General features: G+C 39.1%; 1 protein-coding gene across 28 annotated transcripts in view; it reads left to right on the plus strand.

The window, feature by feature from the left end:
* The window catches only part of ptprfa (protein tyrosine phosphatase receptor type Fa), a 397,399-nt gene that overhangs the window by 311,435 nt on the left and 66,101 nt on the right, over nucleotides 1–19,863 (plus strand). For 14 of the 28 annotated variants that reach the window (XM_055015931.1, XM_055015928.1, XM_055015939.1 and 11 more), the window contains 4 exons: nucleotides 1,125–1,234; nucleotides 2,996–3,252; nucleotides 5,411–5,492; nucleotides 11,620–11,832. In XM_055015931.1, the coding sequence (XP_054871906.1) occupies nucleotides 1,125–1,234; nucleotides 2,996–3,252; nucleotides 5,411–5,492; nucleotides 11,620–11,832 (662 nt within the window). The remainder of the gene's footprint in view (nucleotides 1–1,124; nucleotides 1,235–2,995; nucleotides 3,253–5,410; nucleotides 5,493–11,619; nucleotides 11,833–19,863) is intronic. The other 14 variants (XM_055015943.1, XM_055016010.1, XM_055015967.1 and 11 more) reach the window with 1 other exon arrangement.

The following is a 19,863-nucleotide window of genomic DNA, read 5'->3' on the forward strand; positions in this document are numbered from 1 at the left end:
GTCGGAATTAATGTAACAGCTGAAGATATCCGATCCAGTGCCACAATGAAAACAGAGAGACTGAAAGGGAAGTTTATGGTGCAGTTCATGTAAACATTCACACCAACTTGCACCGGCCCCTCAGTTCCTGCAGTGGAAAGCCATCACTCTTCTACTCTCCTACAGCACCAACAGCATGGACATTTGCTACTGTTAGCTTAGCATTTCCTATCGTCAACAAAAGACAGGCTCCCAGGCCAACACAGACTCCTACAGAAACTCCAAGTAAGCATGAAAAATAGTGACAGCTGTGTAACGGGGATGTGACTGACACTGAGGCAAAACTATAGTCAACATTTACAGGATGTTCAATTCATGAAGGGACAAAACATAACATTCATCAAAGCAAGGCCTCACGTAGCCAGATCTAGCTCCACATTTTGTCTGAGTAACACTAGAGACCTAATTTATAGTCCCAATTGTAGTTTGGAAGCAAAGTTTAATCACAGTAGATCTTAAGTTATTTAAGTCAGTTATGTTCAGTCTTGTGTATGGTACATCAATGTTTTAACTGATGACCAGTATGCTCACTTGTACCTGCCCTTTGAGTGCAAGCAACATAAAGCTGAATGAAGTTAATGGCACCATTGGTATCATTATTAACAAGATTTCTCTGAATGTTACCCAGAGAACATGTAAATTAATAATGGACTGTTGTTTCTCTTTACTTAGCTGAGCCCTTTTTGCCAGAATATGGATTGCTGCAGTAGTTTGATAGGACTGTTTGTTGCTTTTAAAAGACAATTCAACTGATTATCTTATTAAGAAGAAAGAAAGAGACCATTTTAGCCTCAACGGGGCTGGTTATCAAACTGAAAGTAAGAGCTAAAGAATCTACAATAAAAACAGATTTTTGTCTCTTTACGCTTTATTGATCACTAAGTAATTCCATAAGTGCTATGTCGTAGTTGTGCTGTCTTCAGTTTTGTTCTACATTTTCAAGTATTAAGAAAACCTTTGAATGAGTTGACTTATACATACATTTGACTGCATAGCCTCATTTCATGCTTTATTACACCTACTCATCATCTATAAATCATCTCAGTCATATCCACATTCAAATTAACCACCTAATAATCATCCAGATCTTCCCTCAGTGTTCACCAAGAACTTTGGTGTGAAGGCTGTGATGAAAACATCAGTCCTGCTGACCTGGGAAGTGCCAGAAACCTACAAATCTCAAGTTCCTCTCAAGGTAAGATCAGCTACACAGTCTTCCATCCATACAACAGCTAAAACAGACATTATGGGCTTTGAATTTAACAACTAAAAGAGGTTTTAGCAATGCTCTCATACAAGTTGTGAATATTTGGGACCAATAAAGGGCCAGCCAGAGGAGGTGAAACTTCCCAGACAGTATTATTGATGTAGACAGAATGATAACCACAGGGACTTGTCAAAAAATAGAAGAGCACCTGAAGTTGGACTAATATTAGAATAAAAATACCTACTTTGTGAAACTTTTTGCTCTTTTGGCCTTTTTATCAGAGCAGCTGCTCCACAAGTCAGTATGAGGATCAATGCGCACCCTATTAAACTGCACCTGCATTTAATGACTGTCTATTTGTTAAGGGGTTTGTCTGTGCTGTCACTCAGCCGTTGGCTCTGATGATAAACTACAGTGAAAAAACTAAAGTTTATGGCTGTAGCTAATGCATAAACTGTGAGTGATATGATAAGTGCCTCACAAAATATAAAGCAGACAAACTTTGTTTCAGCTAAGTGAATTGAAGCTGCAAAATAAGAACAAAAGCCTGAGAAAACAGAAACAAAACAATCATCATGGCAAACAACATTTAAAAGAGCTGACTTGGAGCAGCTTCCTCAAGTTTGTGCCTCGACAGAGACCAAAGCAAAATGTGTTCTTGCAATGTGTGTTTTAGCCAAAGATGGAAGTGGATGGATGCAGCAGATAGTTTAGTTCATGCATTTAAAAACACAGCTTGTAGTTTCTCTTTGCAATTGGTTAAACTAACATTATGAAAGGCTAGCTGTCTCCACCTGCTGATCTGCTGCTGACTAGAAGTTTCAAATTTAGTATACAGATATAGTGGTGTCAAACTTCTCATATATTAATAAGAACTGAAACAAGTGCTGTTCCTACAATTATTCCTATAAGAGCAGGATGAAATACAGCAAAGGGAATCAACTATAGTGCCAAGATGAGAGGAAGGATCATTAACCCTCTAAATTCCAAGCAATTTCTGGACATTTTTGGCTCCCGTCACATTTTGACACATCACACATGTGCAGGAACTGTTGGAAAGATCAAAATCCAGTGATTCTTTCATTTTTACAGTTTCTGGTCCTGATCATCGTTGGAATTTAGGCAATTTTTTAAAGAAAACATGCCTTTCAAATTCACCGGGAGGTTCTGGGGTTCAGAGGAGAATTCTAATATATTTCAGCCTTCTGTGTTTCCCATTTATATGGCTAATGTGACTCGAAGTGTCGTGCTAACTTTGCACCCTGCCTCCATCCCCACAGTGACTCACAAATGGCAACAAACCAGCATGTGCAAATAGATATGTCAGTGATTTGGTCAGCCAGCAAGTATCCGCTAATGATCCCGAATGCCGTTAGCAAATTGTCCTTTCCAGGCGCCAAATTTCTAAGTTTCCTTTCAGTCAGACAAAAAATGTATGTTTAAAATTATTTTAATGGTGAAGTTTCTTTTTTGGGAAAATTGCAGGGAGCCCATGATAACTGTAACTGTAAATGCCATTCACAAGCTGTTTTGTGCGACACCTCATTTCCCTGAGTCTTTACAACAGAGGTGGAGAGTTCGGAGTTAGCGTGACCCATAGAGACACCATATTTACATTAATGGGAAATACTGCCGGCTAGATAAACTGCTTTTATATGCATGTTTCAAAGGCATTAATGTGTGTATGTAATGTAACTGTAATTAATCATACTGCATTAGAGTTCATTAGAAACTTTATCCTGGTTTCAGATTCTGTACAACCAGCAGAGCGTGGAGGTTCAAGGCAACCTGAAGAGGAAGCTGATCACACAGCTGCAGCCAGACACTGATTATTCCTTCGTGCTGATGAGTCGAGGGAACAGCGCTGGCGGCCTTCAGCAGCAGGTCTCCATCCGAACAGCTCCAGACCTGCTGACAATGAAACCGGCTCGATACCAAGACGAAGTGGAGGAAGGTGGGAAAGTGACTATCAGCCTGCCCAAGGTCTCTGCTGGAGCCTCTGTCAGGTTTGTGTTGTCTGTTTGTAAAAAAATACAGGATTTCATACCTTCTCAGAAACTATAAAAAATATCGTTTGTTTTTTTGTTGTTGTTGTTGTATTTTCTCATATGGCTTTACAGATGCATTCCATCTATAAATTTTGTTGGCATAGATGAAGCTAGTTCAAATTGTTGAATGCAGAATGTCTTTAAATGCATCGTATTTGATGAGCTGCTGATAATTTTTAATTGATGATGCAAATGTAAAAGTAATGCTATTCAGTAACACCTGTATAGTGGTCAAACAAGTATAATGGAGATGTGCTAAATTGTTATTGAGTTAAACCACCCAACTGTAAATAAAAATAGTAAAATTTTTTAGAACGTCTAACTATATAGCATTATCTAAACAACTGGCAAAAAATAAATACCTTATTCAAATCCAGTGCACTGATATCGCTCAAAGCACCCTGGAACTGCAGTTCTTTAAATGTGTCCGTCATGGGCCCTGGATGTCCTCCACTGTGTCAAAGATGACCGTTAAACTTGGATTTCATTTTAGGGAAGAAGTAGAAGTCACAGGAAGCCAAATCTGGCAGAGTTTGGTGGGTGGAGATCAATGATTGTGTTAATACAACCAAAAACATATGCGTTTTCAGGATGGAGCACCTGCATGCCATTGTGCCACCGTTCAGGTTGTTTGTGCAAAACGCTCTCCCTCAGATACTTTAGAACATTAGAAGAAAACTCTGCCATGACAGTCCGACCCCAGCAGAAGGATTTACCGTGCACAACCATGTGAATGTCAAGAAAACAACAAGCATACTTGTGCACCGCTGACCTTCCACTGAACACCGCTGTTTGTTCTCTGGATGTTAGCCATAGACCCACCTCTTATCACCGCTTGGCGTAGTTTAGTGATGTTTTTTCTCTCAACACATTTAAGGTCCATGGTTAAACTGCAAATGCACCTGGAAATAAGAAAAGGATCTTCAGAAGTGGCAGAAGTAATGGGAACAGTGTATTGCTGCACAAAAAGTGTACTTTGAAGAGGATAGCAGCTAAATTTAAATGGGATATGATTCCTTCTTCCTTCTTGATTGCATCTCAGAATTTGTCCTTCTGAAAGGATCCATTTTAGGTAATTAATGTTTTTACTTTTGATACTTTAATTATATTTTGTTAATACTTCTGTGCTCTTAACTGAGGCAGATATTGAGGGCTTTACTTGAAGGTAATGGAAGCTTTTTATATTGCCACCTTTACAAGTCAAGAATCTGAGCAATTCCTCAAACCAGAACGCTTTTTACTAATGAAAGAAGCATGCTGCTACATTCTGTGCTTTGCCATTCTCTGCATACTTTCAATGTATGAGCAGTCTAAAGACCTTAAAAAGCCTCAGCACTCAGGGGCCCACTGAGGCTGAGGCAAGAGGAGATGTACAAAGATACACACAGTTTTTTTTTTCTTCTAAAAATCAATAACTCAGACACAAGCTTGTCTGCAGGGGGCAACTTCAACAGCCATTACAAGCCTGGTTTATTTACTGCTTGTCATGTTTTAGCCACTTCATAGCCAGCCAATTATCTGCTGCAGGACTTGTCTTTTAGGTCAGACTGAGTAGTTTTAAGTGCAAACAGAACATTCAGTCCTGCAGCATTACAGCTGATGACTACACAGACATATTAACAATAACCCCACTGCAACTCTGAGCCCTCTCTTGATACCAGAAAGCAATTTATGTAAGAGTTATTTAAGAGTTAATCAGCAACAACAATCCCAATGCAAATGCTGCAATTCAACAGAAGTTTATTTCTTATTATTACCCGACTCGGTCAAGAGGACAGGCACTGCGAATTACGTAGAAATAATTAATTGTGTTTCAAGTGTTTGTTTCTCTGAAGAAATTGCCCACAAGTAAGCAGTAATTAAGAGGAGTGGTGCTGACGGAGAAAAAGAAATAATGTCCAGGCAAGACCTTTTCATCAGGCCCAGAGCTGCAGTGGTCCCATCTGAAATAGAAAGTTTAGAACAAATATTGAGAAAAGTTCTTCATGATGTGTCATCCAAAATTGAAACAGCAACTAATGCATAGTAAAATTTAGTGTTTTGTTTTGGGTTTTTTTTTTGCTGTGTACATGGTTTGTGGATTTGCAGCAAAGTTCTGTTTCTGTGTATGATGCAGGTGGTACTACATAGTGGTTGTCCCGGTCACTACAGCTTCTCAGAGAAGATGGGAGAACCCTGAAGACATGGACATACATGAGGTGAGAGGACGTGTACTTTAGTCTGATTTTGTTGTTTCAAATAACATTAAAGAGTCCATATAATGCTATTTTGTAGACTTGCCTCTGTTAGGGCTATGTCTCTCCATCTATGCTTAGAGATCTGAGGTTACAACAACAGAAACATAACCTCACTTTCGCTAACTGATGTGAACAGACTTGGCTTTTCAGGTGGTGGGTGTTTTTTTTTTACATTAAAGCTTGGAAACATGTTCTAGTACACTCTAAAAAATGCAATTACAAACCTGTGAAGGTGTGAAATTTGGGCTCTTTAATGGTGGCTCTCTTATCTTCAAGTGTCCTAGGAGACCATGACTGTGTGACACTGATCCTGGAAGTGAAGCAGCTAAATGAGATTCTGTCATCATTCATATTATTTGCTCCTGTGCTTTTACTCCTGTGACATGTCAACATGTCTTCTGTTAAAAATGCTGCACAGAACCATTTGAGGTCAAAAAGTCCTCCTGGGTGACAAAATCATGTGTGTGTACCTTTAATCTTCAGTGTCAGTCTCATTTCCAGTGGCTGCACTTGAAATAGGTCAGTATCTGGTATAAATGAGGGTCAAGTATTGTAATTTAAGGTTACCTTGACAGCCTTTTCTCCACTGACATGGTCTGATCCAGAAATGCTGTGATTATGAATCAGCCTCTCAGCCTCCTCTTTGTGTAGATTACAGAAGAACGCAGCGTTCTTTGGCTGTTTACAGCACTGCGGGATATTATTCCACACTTTCTGCTTTAGCTTTGTTTAAACTAACTGGCCTCATGCTGTACTTTCACAACCAACAAGACGAAAAGACTGAAGCCCCTCTAGGAGCCTTGAGAGCAGAATCTCCATTACACACAACAATATGAAAAGGTTGGTGGGACAAACAACATTTCAGTGTTTGAATTATTTTTACAGACTTGCTGTTAGAGGCACTATAGAAACTAATGTTTGATCGTAGGCTGACGACCAGAGGAGGACATGGAGACATAAGGTTGGCCGGTTCCTCTACTGGAAAGCATTGAATCTGCTCATGGGCACAAACATCACTGGTAGAGCACGGTTTTTCCTGCATTAAAGAATTTTTGGTGCCACTATTAAAGGAAAATAACCAGTGGCACAATGACAAGAAATGAGAAAAAAACATTTTGAAGGTATATTCTTTAACCAGTTTCAGTAACTGGGGTTTCATTTACCCTGCCATATAGACATTTTTTCTTCATAGTTGGTCTGAAAAAACAGGAAAATTCATAGATTTACGTCTAATAAGGTTAAAGAGAAACATTGCTTTAACTGTACATAGACTGATTATACTTACTGCTGTGCGTAGTCACCTCCCAAAGGACCATTCTGAGCTAGAAAAAACCCTGTAGAGTGAATTATTACACAATCACAGGGCTTCATTAGCTGAGATTAGGAAAACTTATTGCAGTCTGCCCATTTTTTCATGTGTGCTGGAAGTTGTTCATTTAGTCTTCCGATGGTGCCAAAGGAATGTTTGGGTAGCAAACCTCCAAGGAGCGCATCAAACATGAAATGTAATAATTTTATGGAAGTTCAAATGTTGCTGTGGGGATGATTATGGTAGAAATAAAGGCTGAACATGGGTCGCTGTATTCAGACGGGATCACCAATATCTACCATGTATTTCATGACAATCAAACTGGTCAATATGATACAAATATATGATATGATGCCAAAAATGTGAATTTTCTTTATAAAATGTTTAGGGTTGTCCTTTGATATAAGCAGTGCTGCATCTCCCAGTAGACAGAGTGGGTGATGTGGGCTCCCTCCTTTGCTTGACCCCTTTTGTAAAAAGTAGAGTAAGTGTTGAGCTGAAAGGCAGCGAGGGGAATAGGTTTGGTGATTTTATTGAGAAAATTACTCAGAAGTGATATGGATGCAGTGCAACAGTCACAAATCATCATTTTGGATTGTGCTTGTTTTGCAGGGGTGTGACTTTAAATGCTGAATCATCCTTGTTACTGATATGCAAAACAACAACAAGAAATGCAGGGTGTCACCAAAATCATCAAGTTTCACTTCAGGCTGCCAGCAGCTCTAAAAGCAGGCCTTTTTCACTTTTCCTGCAATTGTATATGATTACCTAATGTCAGTAAAAATCCATTAGCCTTAGTTTTAGTGTGTAATTTCAAAGTGTTTCCTCTCCTACGAGTGAACAGGCCGCTTTGGGTGTCATTTACGTAAGCATCCTCTAATGAGCTGCTGCACTGGATTGTGTTCCCTGCAATCTTTATTGAGTGAGTTCGAAAGGAAGTGCGGCTGTTAGGAGTTTTACTGCGCCTGAAGATAGTACTGAAGTCAGGCTGATAAGGTTGTGCTGTTCACTAACTCTTATGAGCATAGTTTGTCATTAATTCCTCCCCTGATGCTTTATGGGAATAACAAGGAAATGAATGTCCCATAAATGCATCTGTGGAAAACTAGCGAAACTAAAGTAGATAATGGCTTAACTAAGTGGATAAAGACTTGAAGGTCGTTATCTTATAGTCTCAATCTTTCTTTGTTTTCTAGCACACGGAAATCTCTTCTGACTGATTGTGTCTTTGGAAATTTTGTGAAGTGGGATTTGGTAGACAGGAAAAGGGGAAAAGACTCAGCTGCCTGCTGAATAAATGAATGAATACAAAGATGTGAATGAGATAAGTTCAACCAGACATGTGGAATGCTTTTCTACATGTCAGCATTGTTTCAGAAATGCAAACTACAATGCCAGAAATGCATACCACATAACCGTTGTGATTGTGTACACTGGGCATTCAGGTGCTGATGTAAACATAAAGCACGGGGTTGGTTGCTTAGGTGTTGAAAATACTACAGCAATGATGACAAGTAGGATCAGACATTTTCTTAATTGCAAAACTGCTGCTAGCATAAACAACAAGGTCATCAACACCTATATTTTAAATTCATCTTGAATTAGCCACTGACAGTCAAGAAGTCTTTGTTTTCTTCCGCAAAACTGTCATGTGATAGGAATGTTTTCAATCAGGGAGCGACACATAGAGACAACAAGTATGTCATAGCTTCCAAAAGTCTCTGATTTAGGGGTCTCAAAATAGCTGAGTGTGGACCCTACAAGCAATTATAGCAGAGGTTTTATGTTTAAATTGAAAAGGTGTTATTATGGATGTCGTCAAAGACTACAGTCATATTGAACACAGGGAAACATTCCACTAGCATGGATCCAGTTTATTCTCCTAAAAATCCAAATGCTGTTTATGTTTGATGCTGATGTCAGGGTATACTGGTGTGATTTTGCCACCTGATTCAGGTCACAGCATCTTTTATATAAAAAAAAAAGGTGACTTTAAGTCAACTAACTTGCATACAATACATTATGTTTACAGCATGCTGCTGTCTGATGAATGATGTTGGGGTAAAGTCCCAAAAGTTGTGCAAATTTCAATAATGCTTTTGTCCAATATTCTCTGACATTCTTGTTTCAGAATGTTCTTTCTTTGTTATCAGGTAACATAATCAGTGGCCCTGACGGCATCGTCAAAAATGTCTGCTCAATGTGGAAACTTTCATCTAAGTTAATTTTTAACCACATCAGAACTTTACTGGAATAATAAATATCCTTAAAGTGTTCTTTGGACAATATATTAAAATTTTAAAACATTATTCAAACTTGTACATAATGTGTGCCAGTTTTTCGGGAACAATTCCTCCTCACTGGAGTTAGGATCTTTGTTATGCATTACGAAGAGCAGAAGTAACCACAACCAATGTCCTATCTTTAGGTGAGTAGTTGTACCTAAGGTTACCACTATAAAAACAGAAATAGGATATTTGTGGCAGTGGAAGGACTACATGTGATTCCAGTCGAGGAATCTGTCAGTCTTTTTCATTTGTGGTACCTGATCTTGATTCAGCTGTATTCTTAAGCATTTGATGGTTGCAAGTTCAATCTAAAGATACAGTCCAGACTAAAACTGTTGAAAAAGGTAAGTATTTTAAACATTGAACTTCAGCACATTTCAATTAAACAGAGTTTATCCACTTTGTCTTTAATATGATATACCAAAGGACATAGATGAAAATGAAACAGAAGTTGCTCGTCCTCATAAAATGGCTGTTTGATATATGTGTATACTGTTTGAAAAATGGTTGCAAACGTGCTCTATGTGTGATTGAAGCTTCTCCAATGTGTATTCTTCCTATATGTCAACATCACCTTGAACATAAATGGGTTGCAGGTACATCTCAATCAAAGATGATGTAAAGTGACGATAGAAAGCGGGTGGTTGAGAAAGATGTCTCTCACACACGTGGGCGCAAACACTTGAAAAGAATAGAAAGGGCTGAGCTTTTGCAATGAAGCCATGACGGTCTATACACCATCTGAATGTCACAGAGGGCCTTCAAAATCTATAAGTCCAATCCTGTCTAATCATAAAGTGTCTGCCATCTTCGAACATCACCTTTCCTTGAGCTATGATGGTGTTTTAAAAGTATAGTTTTATTAAATAAGATACATTGTAAACAGAGGTACTCAATATATACTTGAAACGACTGTAAAAAAAAATTCTCAGAAGAGGAGTGCATTTGAACTGATGAGAGTCCTATTTTGCTGTTGCATCAGTCGCAAAGCATTAGTGAGGCCCAGCAGTGATGTATTTCCCATTAATGTGGCTCTAAGTAACTTTCTAACTTTGCACTCATGAACTCCGTTAAAGAGATTTGCAGAAATTTTGTTTAGTTGGAGGCAATTGGCCCTGCAGCTTTCCAAAGTAACATGATTTTTACAGTCATCATTTTAAACATTTGTTTTCCGTCTGACTGAAAGGAAACAGAAATTTGCTACTCAGAATGGACATTTTGCTAACTATTAGCTTTTACTGACCTTATGGAAAGTTCAGTGTTTGCTCTTGGTCTTTTCTTCCAATTGATGTTGGGGAAGTGAAACACTATCTCTAGTAAATTTATCAAAGCTGCAGATGTATTAGTTGTACTAGTTATCCACGGATACATGGTGATTTGCCCAGTCTGCCATAAACAGGCCCCACTCTTGATGGCAACAGTTAAGACACCAATACTTTTACAAAGTTACACTGGCTTTCAGGACATCCTGTGCTCTTAATGCCGTCCATCCTCCCAGTGAAAGTCAACCTCACATATGGAAACAAACCAGCAGATGAAAATGTCGATGATTAGGTCAGCCAGCATACGTCTCCAGATGGGGTTCCCTAATGCAGTTAGCTAAATGTCTGTTCCAGGCAGTTAATTTCTGTTTGATTTCAGTCAGACTGAAAACAAACATTTAAAATGATTTATGTAAAAATCATCTGTCTTTGGAAAGCTGCAGGGAACTCATGCTGATTTTCCTCCCAAACCTGAATCTCTACAACAGAGCCAAAGAGGGCAAAGTTAGCATGATACTTAAAACCACAATCACCACCAACCGGGAAATACAGCAGCTGGAATAAACCAGAATTCTCCTTAACGCATATTCATATTGCCAGAATGCCATATGTTTATTGCCTCAATATATATGTAGAAAATTACAAATATATTTTCATAAATTCACTTGAATTCGACTGATGAAAGACATGTAATGCACAGACCTTTTTAGTCTGATTTCAAAATAAAGGTTTTAAATAATCTGGATAAAGGATTGTTTTACACAGCTTGTGTAGTCATCTGACAGCTTGTTTTCAGACTTTGAGCTCCCAGATCTCAGCTATGAAGTTATAATTGTAACTTAATTTGAATTATGCATCTTCTCAACATGGGATGAAGAATTGAAAATGGATCAGCTACAGGATCAGAATGTGACTGACAAGAGAAAAAGAAAGATTTAATCATTTTTGTTAATATAGCATAATTTAGAACAGGCAGAGTTGACCAATGTGCTGTACATATTATTCGTCATGCACCAACACAAATATGTGCAAAAGCAATAAAGACAACAGAGTAAAAACTTCTAAGATCAGGCATGAAGGAAGCGAAGCGTTAAGTGTTTTCATGTAGGGAGGAAACAGAAAACAAAACCCTCTCCTGCAAAGATCAGTTTAGGTAGATCATGTTGTGTCATTATGTTCCCTTGTATCAGTCTGTTCCAAAGTGTCGTGTCCTGTTGTCCCTCTGGCAGCTTCTAGAGGCCGATGCTGACAGCAGTCTCCAGAGGAAGAAGAGACAGAGCCAGGACTTTCTGCAGCCATACATCGCTGCCAAGCTGGATGCTCTGCCTGAGATCTTCACTCTGGGTGATGAAAAGAAATACAGTGGCTACTACAACAAACCGCTTCCTGGCCAGCAGCAGTATCGCTGCTTTGTGCTGGCTGACCTGGCGGACCACGAGTCTGTAAGTGACCTTTATCCATTTATAAGAATATGTGCATGAGCACTTTTGATACATTTTAAAGCTGCAAATAGACTCTAATGTGTCTAAATGTATGAAACTCATCATTTAACCTGCTTCTGAGTGTACATCTAATGAACTCTGTTCAGTATGAGAGGATCACATTAATCTGTAGATAACTGAGCCCTCACTCTTGCAGAAATACCTACTTAGGGTTTTAAAATCTTTCCTGATATGTGCAGCTCCTGGCCATCTTTACAGCAAATCCTGCTACCCACTTGTTGATATGATGCAGGGAGCAGAAGCAGCAACAAGGACAGTTGTATTATTCAGTAGCCTTGTAATGAATCCAGCGTGTGGGAAATGTACTTATTGTTTGTGAAACTTGAACAATGCGTACGGTTTTTCATTTCTCTAGTAAGGCCACAGACTATTGTTGTCACGCTGGATATGAAGGTAAGGTTGTTATTTCCTTTATGCTATAACTTATGGGTTAATGGTACCTTGGAAGAACAGGGATCTGGTTGTCATACAAATGGATTCCCTGAGGGCCAGCTGTTCTGCACCAGTTGTTCTATGTCATGTACTCTTCTTACACTCAAATAGGATGAAATATGGAATATATAGAATAGCAGTAGGCAGTTTCAAATCAAAAAAGTTAGCTGTATTCCTTTAAAGCTTCGAGACATTAAGACATATTTGGATTACAGATACATTGGTCGCTAAATAACACACAGAGTGCACATGACAGTTTGTTGCCTTTACTTGAGATTCACACAAAACTCCTTCATTGTTAGTTTTGCATCATTTACTTTGCACTGTCATTTCACATCCTTACACATTACAAATGCACATGAAGAGAAAACTTTACTGCAATGAAGACAGAAAGTCTAGAAGTCAGATGAATGAGACTCACCAGTCGATAATGTAATCTGGATTTTGACTGAAGTTGGCGTTTAGTTGTTGCTCCCGGCTGTTTGTACAAGTCTTTCCTCTGAGTTTATTAATAACCTGTGGCATCAAAGAGCAAGAGAAAGAATATAATATAAACATTGTCAACTACTAATAATCATGACTATAATACAATACAGCAATAATACACAGAGACAGGATTGATCAGGATTTAATGGGAAGTCACACTATGTGCTTTTCTTCTCTTCAGAAGGGTAATCTGTTCCATATTTGTGTTGTACTGTAGAAGTCTGTTCTGTTTACTGAGCTCAAAAATATTTTTCCGTCATGTCAAGAGATTTTTGTATTTCACAGTCTCATAGCACAATATTTGTGACATTATTGTGCAAATGCCTGTTTTCTATATAAAATGTGGCCACTAAAAGTACGCTTAACGTAAGGAAGGTACCAGCATTTTTACAAGCATTTCAGCAATACATAACCTGGGACCATATTATCATCAAATATTTTATGCAACCATAGCCATATCACTTGAATGTTAGACATTTAGGAAATAATAAATACGCTAATAAAAAGATACCAGCTATACAGACAGCAGATTGGCCTGATTATTATCAGTAATGTATGTGGGGTATTATTGCATTAGGGGGTGAGGTATTTCTCCTCAAATGTACCACAGCACATCTTCTGTGTGCATATTTAAATGGTTGACTCACTCAAATTATTATTACATTAAAGTACAATTAGGAATTAACTAAGTGCTGTATCCTATAAAACCACACAGCCACAACCCCTTCACATTCTCTGAATCTCTGGTAGCTGAAGGTTGGCAGTGACATTATTTTAATAATATGAATCTTGGATTAGTTAACTGACTACATCTTTTAACAGGTAATTAATACCTGGAATAAATTCTTAATATACCCTACCAGCCCTATTGAATACACAGTCAGCAGTGAGCTGCTACTGCGTGAGGCAGAAGCAAACTTGACTATTAGACTAGATTAAGCTGTTAGTTACCTTGTATGCAGCAGTGCAGCATCAAGAAAGGTTCACTGAGACCAAGGCTGTGCTTGACACCTCTTGCCCTTTAATAAATCATAAAACTACAGCAGAAGACGGGGGAATGGCTGAGGCGACGTGGGCAGGTTTTTAATATGTGGATCTGTTGCTGTTTTGTCTACATTGTGGCCTTTTGCAATCGTCAGATGAATAGTTCTCATAAGACTGTGTATAAACTTCATTTATGGGTCACATTGTAGTGCGTACAGTTGCGGTGTGAGTTCCATACTTGCTCCAAAGGTCTTGTATTGCTGAATAAACAGAGCAGAGTTTGCTGGCATTGTTTTCCCTCTCCGGTGTTTTCTGTCTGTGGAATAAAGAGCAGTCCTCCGGGCAGCGCTGCACATGCCAAGCACGTCGCAGTGATCCGAATCACATCCTCGAGTCACGCATGCATCTGCAGGTATATCTCTGAGGCAGTGAGGCCGTGATCCGTGCTGTCACTCACAGGCATCTTGCTTCCACAAGCAGAGCATCTTCTGACTGCCTCTCTAATTTCAAGTGCTTTTGTTCCTTGGATCAGTCGCTTGCCCTTGTGGCATCTTCATTTAAATGTGTGAAGATCTGTGGAGGCGGGCTTGGTCTAGAATAGAAGATGTGACTTCTGGCCTCAGAGTGTCGTGTAGCCCATTCAGACTAACACCGTGATGCATGTCAAGCCTGCATCAGGGGTCTATCTGTATGGGTCGACCAGTGTCAGGCTGCCTATGGCCAGACATTTAATCAGCAATGAAAACAAGAACTAAAACAAAGATAACTTGGTTATTTTCCGTTAGTTTACTGTCTTTTCTTGGCTCACCAGCTGCCGAAATGGTACCTTTTTTTCAGTGTATGCTAATTAGGGTGACAAATCTGAAATGATTTGCTGACATATCCAAAAGGCAATTATTCTGAAGTGTCTGAAATGGAAAATTACATTTCCATTTGTCAAAATCCTTCAGTTGTAGATATCAGTAATTATTATTCTTGAAGAAATTTGCTGATATCTGTAATTAAATTAAATATATCTATAAATCAGTTCTAACTTGTCAGAATGCTTTTATTTAAGCAGAGAAAGTTCTCTTTGAGATTAAGAATATCAATCAACCCTGGCTAAGACAGGCGGCAGGATAGTTTAACAGGTCACATTAAACAATTTAAATAAGATCTACATTAAGATTAAGAAGAAAAGGGTGTGGAGATGTCATTTTTTTCAGTTTCTACTGAAGCTTCTTGCCTTTACCCCCTGACACCTTGTCAAGACGCCATTTTTTCACTGTTGGAATTTGAGAGCTGTGGTAGTGAGACCTGAACCTTTGGCCGTGTTCTGACCACTGGAACTGTCTCTGCAGAACCTTTCATGACTGTTTTCTGGGGATAAACACATCTACTCCATCAAACTCCTTCAGACAACAGTAAATACAAAAACATACTGGCTAATGTAACAAACCTCCTTTGTACTATTTCCTGCATGCTTACAGAACTGAAGTTATATCCAGTAACTACTATTTGTCATTGTACTGAAACACTCAGTTAATGTCACATTCAAAGAAATAAGACAAGATAAATCTTCATTTGCTCAGAAGGAAATTCTTCAAGCTGTCGGATCCTGAGCTCCAAAAGGAAACAGAAAGGCTAAAAGGTCTAATTAGGAGGACATTCCAGTAAACATTTGCTCGACATCATGCCTGCCCCAAGGTCCTGCAATGCAAAGTTCAAGCTAACTCAGTTAAACATGCATCCAGATGTCATTCAGACACATTACACTGTAGTTACATGCAGCATTCATCACTGTCTCTCTTTGCTCTGCCTTCCCTCATTACAGCTTTTGTCAGGAGTATGTAGCCTTGGGCAATACTTGTTTCATTGTGTTACAAATGGAGCTGCAGAGTCCAGATTCAATAAATGACAGTGCTGAATGTGAGTCAAGCCTGTATAAAAATAGAAACCTAATCACATTCATTGAAATTGAAGTAATCTCAGCTTTTATTTCTGCTGCAAAGCTGCTGGCAGGGTAGAGGCAAGAAGAGAAGAAGGAAAAGAAAGAAGGGGGAGCTGGAGACTGAAGGAAAAGGGCATTGTGGCTTTCTGTGGCCCCCACTGCTGGTAAACAAGCCGGGACGTGTGAAATTGGATAAAAGGAAAAGGCCATATAAACAGTGTGATCACTTAGAGCAGAGGGGCGGGGATTGGAGAGGGTAGGCGAGCAGCTTCCTCTGAATGCAGAGCCCTGTGGGAGCGTCAGAGAGGTGAGGAGAAGTGGCGAGAGAGAAGAGCTTAAACGGGGTTATAAGATTGGGGGTGTGGGGGCACCTGAGGAAAAAAAAACACAGACATAGAGGAGAAGGCAAGAAATGCTGCAATCACTGAAGAGAGAGCAGTGATACAGATGCTGGAATGTGTTTGTGATGTAGGAGGAAGAGCTGAACTTTGAGGCGAAAAGACAGAAGGATGGCAGTGCAAAGAGGACTGCGGATTGTAGGAAAACACACTGAGCCGACTGGATAGCATCCAGCTTGTCGCAGATAGATGAGCTGCGAGCAGACGGCTCTGGCTGAGGTAGAAATATTCTGGAAAAATAACACAGCTGTCAAAAAACATTACAATCACACATAGTTTCTGCTTATATTATCAGTCACTTCTTCTTTTGCGAGGATTATGGACTGTGGAAACAAAAGCAAAGTGTTCCTCCTCCCACTGCTATTAAACACTCTTTTCTTCTTCACACACCTCCTCTCTGCAGCGTGCAGATGTAGCAGCAGCACATTTTTCACCCCTGAAGAATTACTATCTATGGGGTAGTGCCGCTGAGATTGATCACTTCAAAACTTCCCCCCTGAGATTATCTAAATATCCCTTAGAATATGCTTCTGCTGCATCTGAAAGCCGTGAAAACTGTCATTTTTCAACAAAAAAAAGTTTTCTAAGCTGTAGGCAGTACTTTGCTAAAAGTGCCAAAAGTACTACAGAGAGACGAGAGCTGAAAGAGCTGAGGAGACTGATGAGCTGAGCATGTTATCAAGCGCCACACCTTTCAGCTGTTAAGGTTTCTTCTACAGACAACGTGCAACAGAGTTGGAAAAGTTGGCTACACGCAGTCTTCTTGAAGATGTTTCTTAGAAGTGAGGAAACTACATGGCAGCATGTAAGCGCGGGAAAGAATCACTGTAATGAAAGGAGAGGCTATTTTTACCTGATTATTCTCAGCAGAGCTGTGCAGTAAAAAGAAAACTCACTTATTATCAAAAAAGTGAAATTTGATCAAATTCATGTTAAATGTATGTGTTTGGTTAGGAACAGCCCTCATTTGCACAATCACTCAAATAGATGACACGTGTAGGGAAAAATAAAGAAAGAAAGCATAAGTCTTTGGAGAAATAAAAATGAGCGACTGTGGTGGGAGGATTTCTCCAACAGAAAAACATCCATCCATTCAGTTTCTTTCACTAAACCAGATTTGGGTAGCGGTGGCAGCAGGTTAAGCAGGCCATTCCAGCAATGTTTTCCAGTTTCTCCTGGGGGATCCAAAGCCAGATGAGACACAATGTATGATCAAAAAGTTCTCAAAAATTCCTGCATGAACATCATACCGGACTTAAATTTGATGATCATCCCCGACTTAAATTTGATGATCATCCCCGACTTAAATTTGATGATCATCCCCTTTAAGCTAATCTCCTTGTGCAGCAATACAGCATCACAATGATACTCTCCGTGTTCAGTATCAAAGCATCACAGTGATACGCTCCGTGTTCAGTATCTAAACCTTTTGATCACACCACGTACATATGCGCCTGTAGCTTGCAGAGAACAAGATGCAAAGAAAACAGCGATCCACTCATCAAAAGTGTTCCAAAGTGCCACTTATGGGACTCTGCTAAATATTAATTTACTGACAAACACCCCCCACTTGTTGATTCAAAAATATTTCATCAACTGCACCACTTAATCAATTTAGAGCACTGTTCCAGTGGACTTCAAACTTAATTTTTATCACTACATCTCCAGCAGCTGCAAGAGAGAAATGAATCAGCTGCAGGTGGAATCAGAAACAAAAACAAAATTATGTTTTTTTTAATCAAAAGAATTCACTGCCCAGATATCTGTCCTAACAAGTAATTTAGTCTCATTCAGCATCAGACCTTGCTTTATTTACGCCTGTACCCCAGAGATGAGTGCAGTTTATAAAGATGTTCTAGAAATGAGAGCTGTTTAAACAAATAGCTGCACTGTTATCATAAAATTGACTCTCCATTCCAGGAGAAAGGAAATTGAAATCACAACTGGAAACTCGGCCGACTGGTAGATTTCTTTTTGCTGCACCACAGTGCTCGAGATATTTATCTATTGGAGGAAACAACACAGAACAGATTTATCCAAAAAGGATGTAACAACACCAAACTACAAACACAAAAGAAAGATGCCATTTGGTGCTTCTTGGATTGGAGGAACTGGTGCATCAGAGGAAGCAGCAGAAACTGTTGGGCTGTGGGAGGGTAAGCCTGGATCACACCTGCTGCCAACTGCAGCACACTCACTCTTGTGATCTGGATGACTATTATTCACACTAGCTACACATGTACAGCTTATAGTCATAATGGAAAACAATGGATAAGAAATCTGACATCAATCTGGTGAACATGTCACATCAATATCATTATTATACCAAAATTGAGCGCCTTGGTCTCACTTAACTCATATCAATTCAGTCATAACAGATGGAGGTCTATGTAGTATGGCCATTAATTAGCACATGTATGGGTTCAAATTAGGCTTAATAGGATTTTGAGCTTTTAAAGTGGTTCCAAATCAATCTTTGAAACCCTGTAAAATATATCAGCACGAGCAATTCCAGTTTGCGCATCTGTTAAAAAGATTTGTATTTGTTTAAAAAAAAAAAAAAAAAAAAACATGCTTGTGTGGGAAAATAAGTGCTTTCTGAGCATCTGTGTACAGATACAAAGCAGAACACTGCATGTAAAATCCAGTGCTCAAGCTCTCACACTCTGTGCGACACTGAAGTTACAGCAGCGAGCAGTTACATTCCCAGTATTCTAAAATTACTGGTCAGGGATGCTGCATACGTCAGTCTAGTATAAAGGAGAATTTCTCTGGTGTAACCTACTGCGTATAATGTAAATTAACATCATACTTCCTAAATCGACATCTTTTCTGTTTATGTTTTTTTGCCTGCAGCAGTAGGTGTCAGTGTCAATAAATACCATTATTTCTGTCAGAATCATCAAATATGACCAAACCCTTCTTGTCGCAGAGTCTGTGAATATCACTTAACAAGCTCAAAATGTTATTAGACCTAATTTGAGGCCATAAATGTTTATTACATGTAACTACAAAGCAGATGCTTTCAAATCCTCCTCCAGTTGTTGATTTAACCTCTAAAGTTTGTCTGTGTATCAAAATTACTACAGATAACTTTTTTACCGTGAAAATGCTCCCTTCTACTCTTTGTGACTACGCATAGATCTAGTATTGTTGCCTTTTCCTCCACCCACATGCTACAGCTCAAGCACACCAGCTCACTTATGTCTCTTCTCAAACACTATAGAGCTACTCTAGACTGGACATTGGCAAAGTTGGATTGTTGGTAGTAATTCAGTCATACATTTTCGTGCCACAAACCAAATCTGAAGAAGTGCAGTGATGCAGAAAGCCCCACATTGCAATTTGACCTCAGTAGTTTCTTAGAGTTGTTACTAAAGCGATTTTATATTAGATAGAGGCCTTCCTTTCTAATTTCTCCTGTTTGTCAGGTGTAACATTTTGTGTTCAGAATGATTTAGGGCTTAAAACCAGTCAGACATACAGTTTGTGATTGTGGGATTTCTTGCCTTCATGCTGTGTAATGAGGTCATGTAGCACCACAGAAACCAAAGAACCTGTAACTGTTGTTGTCACAGTCTTCCCATTTTATTTATTCAGCTAGCTGTTATTTCCTTTTTGTGTAACTTCAAGAGCTTTGCCCTGACTCTGTAGTCAACCAAGAAGATTATTAAAGCATTTGAACCTCGTTATTTTATACTGAAATGAGAAGAACAGACTGGGAGCAGAACAGTTTGCTCC

The sequence above is a fragment of the Amphiprion ocellaris genome, chromosome 2 (genome assembly GCF_022539595.1).
Source record: "Amphiprion ocellaris isolate individual 3 ecotype Okinawa chromosome 2, ASM2253959v1, whole genome shotgun sequence".
Taxonomy (NCBI): Eukaryota; Metazoa; Chordata; class Actinopteri; family Pomacentridae; genus Amphiprion; species Amphiprion ocellaris.